Raw genomic sequence first — 5,247 nt, 5'->3', positions numbered from 1 at the left:
CTGTTAGGATCAAAGAAAGTCATTCAAAGAGCAGAACCTTGTATATATTATTTGACATCATAGTAAAATAAAGACTACTAGGATAGTTTTGCTATCTTAAAAAATTGTGATAGAAAGCTAAAGGCATCAATACTTCTATCCACACTAGAGTACAAGAAGCCGCTTGAGAGGAATGTGGTTTAAAACAAACCCTAACAAACACAGTATGGAGTCTCTTCGCATTTGCTGCTTAATTTATAACTGAGAAATTAATAGTGGACTTTGAGTCACTGGTCCAAAATACAGGATGGCTTTGTGTTAATTAAAACAGTTTGACCATCCTGCTTTTATATCCTGTCATAGTAAATCACAGAATGGTTTGGGCTAGAAGGGATATTAAGGATCACTTAGTTTGAACCCCCACTGCCATGGGCAGGGAACATTCCACTAGAGAAGGTTGCTCAAAGCCTTACCCAACCTGAGCTTGAACCCTTCCAGGGAGAAGGAATCCATAGCTTCCCTGGGCAGTAGTTCCAGTGCCTCATCTCAAATTATTCCTTGCATCTAACCTAATTCTACCCTCCTTCAGTTTAACCCCTATTAGAATAACTGTTTTAATCTCCTTCACCATCTCAATTCTTCTCCCTATTTTAAGCGAATCTTTCTGCCATATGACACAGCATACGTTTTGAAGAGACAATTTCGAGTAAGATTATAGGGATTCAGAAAATTCAGATCTTGGCTGTCTGATACCTTAATCTGGACATTCATCTGTGGTTTAAGTTTTTCAGGAATGATAATCGTGTAACGCTCCCGTCCAGTGAGTCCTAAAGTTCCTGCATCCTCTCCAGGTAAATACTGTAGAGGAATCACTCCCATTCCTACTAGGTTGCTTCGATGAATTCTCTCATAGCTTTCAGCAAGCACAGCTTTGACACCCTAAGAAATGCACAACAGGTTGAGTTATTTCATAGTTCAAAACCGTCTTTCTGTACTCACAAGAAGAAAATTTGTTTGTTTGTGGTCCCCTCCATTTCATTTACTGGCTACTGGTAGAGCCAGCAGGTCTGTCTGACAGCAAACTGTCCAGGATGATTTGATTGTACGTTAACTTTCACACCTCTTTAAAAGAAGCCTGACTCAAAAAAGTAACACATTTTCTCAGGAATCCTGCATTTACTTTAACATGTCTTATGCAGAGCACCACTAGTAATTTCCATTACTCTTCCTAATTCAGTGTTGCCCTCCTATAAGCACCAGTGTGCAGTTTAATTTAATGTTGAAAATGTTACATGTTAATACATTTAACACAAAAACTCATTGACAGAAAAAAAAACTCCAAAAACCTACATGAACTTAAACACCAACTCTCTTGCACATTTTTCTAGTAATGCAAGAAAGCTTCAGTCAGCGTTCTTGCTGTAAACAGTGTAAGACTGGACAGAGAGAGAAAGAGACAGCTATTTCACTGTATGTGGATTTGTATTTGGCTCCCATGGAGAAGTCATGCTAAATTTCATTTCCACTGATAGTCTTCTCTTACACTTTCTAGTGTACACTTTCTATTTTCTTTGCTAAGGGAGCTTAAGGATGCTGCTGAAAGCAGACCTATGGTTTATGGAGTTACTGAAAGTGGAAGCAAAGAAACCGGCCTTTCTTGTGTGGCCTTGTGGACTTCTAGATGAAGATCAGTCAAGCCTTCCAGTTGGAACAAGATCTATTAATATTAAATAGCTTTTGCAACTCTACTGTGTCTCTTGGAAGCAGCTGAGATTTCAAAATATCTCTTGCTACCAAAAGTGAGAATGAGCTACCCAGGATTTGGTCATAAGCTAGTCTTACTAACAAAGAAATGCACTGTTAATGCTGTCCTCCTAGTTTACTGTAGCCACTCACCAAGAGGAATGGTCCTTTAGCAGCCCAGTCTCTGGAACTTCCTGCACCATATTCCTTCCCAGCCAGCACAATTAGAGGATGACCAGCCTGCTTGTATCTTTCTGCAGCATCAAACACGTCCAGCTGGAATAAAAATACCAAATGCTTTGTAAACTTTTTGCAAGTGGAATCACAGTTCCAGGGAAAGGAGAAAAAAAAAGTGCCCACATAAACTATGGAAGCCCCCAACTTCCACCAAGTAGCACTCAAGGATATTGACTGTACAGCACTTTGCGGCTTCTAGCCTAATCTCACTCCCAACGCAAATCTGCACCTTCCACTGGTGTTTCTACAGTAGTTACACTCTCCACTGATATGCCTGAAAGCACCACATTGCATAGGTACATGTGACTGCTTCCCTGAGTCAGCTCATGCCCCCTCAATTTGCTTTACTTAAAACATACTGAAGTAAATTCCTAAGCTGGTAAGAAGGAAAGCCAGCACTAATCCACTCAGTTGGCAGTGAGCCACAGTTTAGAGCAGCATGTGTACTTACAATTTCCCCAGAAGGGAAATGGATTGTCTGAGGTCCTTGTTTATCAATAAACTTGTTGACCAAGCGAATGTTTGCAAATGTCCCTCTGGCCATGACAGCATCATTCCCTCTGCGGGAGCCATAAGAATTGAACTCTCGAGGAGTCAGGCTATTAAGGGAAAAGAAGAAAGCACACTGTGTTGGTTTTAGAATAAAAGCTCTCTGTTCTAAAAAAAGAGTAATAGAGGTAGGTATGTATGTAGCTCCCACCCTGGCAGTAGCATCCGGTTAGCCAATACTTCTCCTTTGAGATGTTTTGAAGGAAAAGTGATTTACAAATAGCTACAGTTTGGTCAGAAAAAGCAGCTTCCATAATCCTCTCAACTCTTGCCCTAGAAATAGTATCCAACAGTGATGCAAGGATATAATTCACATTAAGTCTGCAGATGCAACACAAATTTTTTCTTAATAGCTGATGCCTGAAGATCCTCATTGTTTATACTACTATAGCATCTAGAACAACAGCAGAGCACTGTGCTAAAAATCTAAAAGGTAGCAAGACTCTCTGCTGAAAATTAGAACTACAGAAGAAAAATTTCACTTGCAAACAGAAATGCAAGAATGAGGGGACAATCCAGTCTAACCAGCAAACAAAAATTGCTCTAGAATGTTACAGAAAATTAGACTGTTTGCACTGGGCTACATCCAAATCGCAGCTATGACATACAGTATATGTTCTGTAATGCACATAGGACTATTCAGATTTCCAGGTAACTAATAGCAGGGGGTCAGAGAGTCCAGAGCAGTTATTTTCAGTATATCACGCTGTTTTAATCCATTCTCTTTCCAAAATTATTAGGTCTAGCGAGTTAGGACTTTTTATGTCAGTGCTGTTGCGCAAAACACCACTGAAGGTGTAAGAAGTAAAATCAGCGAATAAAAGCAATATATTACCTGTGAAGTCTGAATAGGTCAACTTGGTAAGTCCTAGTCTTGCTTTAGGTTGAACCCCAAGTACTAAATTGACAGACTGGTCATAGAAAAAGATTAACATTTTACAAGACTCCAATCACAATAGATTTGCCAGTAATTACTGCTGCACTGAAACCTAAACTTCTGGATGTTCTGTAGCAACTAAGAGCCTAGATATGTGAAATAGTTGCACGTGCTAGAAGAAATTAATATAAAACTCATTTTTGGCACTAACGAAAATGGTCATTTTGCTTTGATAGGGAGACAAATCTTGATTCCCTTATTTATGAATAAAGGTACAAGCTAGTTTTTGCAGTAAGTCATCTTCTTCCCCTATTTCCATAATGTCTTTAACTCTACAAGGATAACAGATGTATACGCTCTATTCTACTTCTTACACTCAGTCAGAGCTGCTGAAGTAGCAGAAAAAGAAATGCATTTGTTTCTTATTTTATATGTTGTCTAGGCTGCTGTCAAGGTATACAACTGTATGTGAAAAGACAGAAGGTATGTGTGCATAATGGCATAACAGTTGTAGTTTGTTTTCCCAATGTATGACAAGAACAATAAGCAGTGTTTACCCTCTGCTGGTCAAATAACGGGCTGCCGGACTATTTCTTGCTATGTTACCAGCTGGAGATATGTGGTCAGTTGTCACAGAATCCCCGAAACTCAACAGGACGTAAGCGTCTTCTATTGTTTTCGGAGTCTGAAGAGCCAAAGTCTAAGCCATCATAAATACAAACAAAGCAATTAATGTATGAAAAGTAATTCCTTTATCTTTCTCAAAAAAGTGCAAATTGCAAAATAAAGTCTCTCTTTTTATACAGGTTAGGAGAAAGAAAAAATCCAGCACTATTAAAAATCTTTATGCTCTTGAACAAATATGATGCGCTGGCTGTCTGCCAGCAAGTTCATGCATGAAGAAAATTGAACAGCCAATAAAAACATGCCAAGGCTTCCTGTGATACATGAATAAAAATCGAGAATTCCTAGACATTTGCATGCATTAAAGTCTCAATTCACTTTTAAATTACACTGAATTAGCAATTTGAACATTGAACTATTTGGTGCAACATGCAAGCAGGCAAATCAGTGCATTTAATTTCCTGTTGTTTTTCTTCACTTGCTTTGTTACCATTTAGAAGTATTTCAACTTAAAAGGATAAGGGGACTTTTCAAGAGCCCTGAAGTGAAAGGAAATTTTGAGATTCACTCACGCCTTTGTATTTAATTGTGTTAGTTTAAGAACACTTAAGAACCAAGTGTAACATTTAAAAATCAAGGCCTCAATAGACTTTCATCAACCCTCTCAGGCCCCTTGAAGTGGCTTTCCTTCTCCTTTAATATGAGTCAAGATCACTGCACACTTTGGCCTGATTCAACAAGCATGTACGTACCAGACCATCAAAGAAAGGAGGAGATTTGATATAAGTAGACTTGGGATTCCAAGTATACAGCTTATCTGAAGGAGCATCTAAGGCATTCCAAGCTTTGTTTACTGTCTGAAAAACATACAAAATAATTTCATTGCTTTCTAAGTTTTCATAAGCAACATAATTATTTCAGAATCCAGGAAAAATTACAAATTATACTTTACCAAAAGCCTTATGTATTTCTTAGAGCACTTTGGAAAATGCACGTAACTATCTACATTACTTTTTGGGATGATTTTTAAATTATTCTATCTATTAAATGGTTTAAGAAAAACCTGATTTCATTACAAAAGAAGAGACATTCGTCCTATTTTTGAGAATAACCTCTATTGTGTACACAGGTAACACTTTATAATTGTCTACTATATTTTTAAGTAATCTTAAGAAACTTCCCTAACATAAAAACTGTAAGAATATTTTGTTTCAACACTCCAGAAGGATTTGCAGGAA

At 37.9% G+C, this 5,247-nt stretch overlaps 1 protein-coding gene across 5 annotated transcripts in view; it reads right to left on the bottom strand.

Moving 5' to 3' along the window:
* Positions 1-5,247, bottom strand: part of ACO1 (aconitase 1) — a 43,385-nt gene that overhangs the window by 8,045 nt on the left and 30,093 nt on the right. For all 5 annotated transcript variants that reach the window (XM_041711477.2, XM_030257957.4, XM_032744076.3 and 2 more), the window contains exons 16-20: positions 4,762-4,866; positions 3,943-4,085; positions 2,411-2,558; positions 1,876-1,998; positions 733-918 (exon numbers count right to left, since the gene is read on the bottom strand). In XM_041711477.2, coding sequence (XP_041567411.2) covers positions 733-918; positions 1,876-1,998; positions 2,411-2,558; positions 3,943-4,085; positions 4,762-4,866 — 705 coding nt within the window. The remainder of the gene's footprint in view (positions 1-732; positions 919-1,875; positions 1,999-2,410; positions 2,559-3,942; positions 4,086-4,761; positions 4,867-5,247) is intronic.

The sequence above is a fragment of the Taeniopygia guttata genome, chromosome Z (genome assembly GCF_048771995.1).
Source record: "Taeniopygia guttata chromosome Z, bTaeGut7.mat, whole genome shotgun sequence".
NCBI lineage: Eukaryota > Metazoa > Chordata > Aves > Passeriformes > Estrildidae > Taeniopygia > Taeniopygia guttata.
This window is presented reverse-complemented; position numbering and strand designations above follow the sequence as displayed.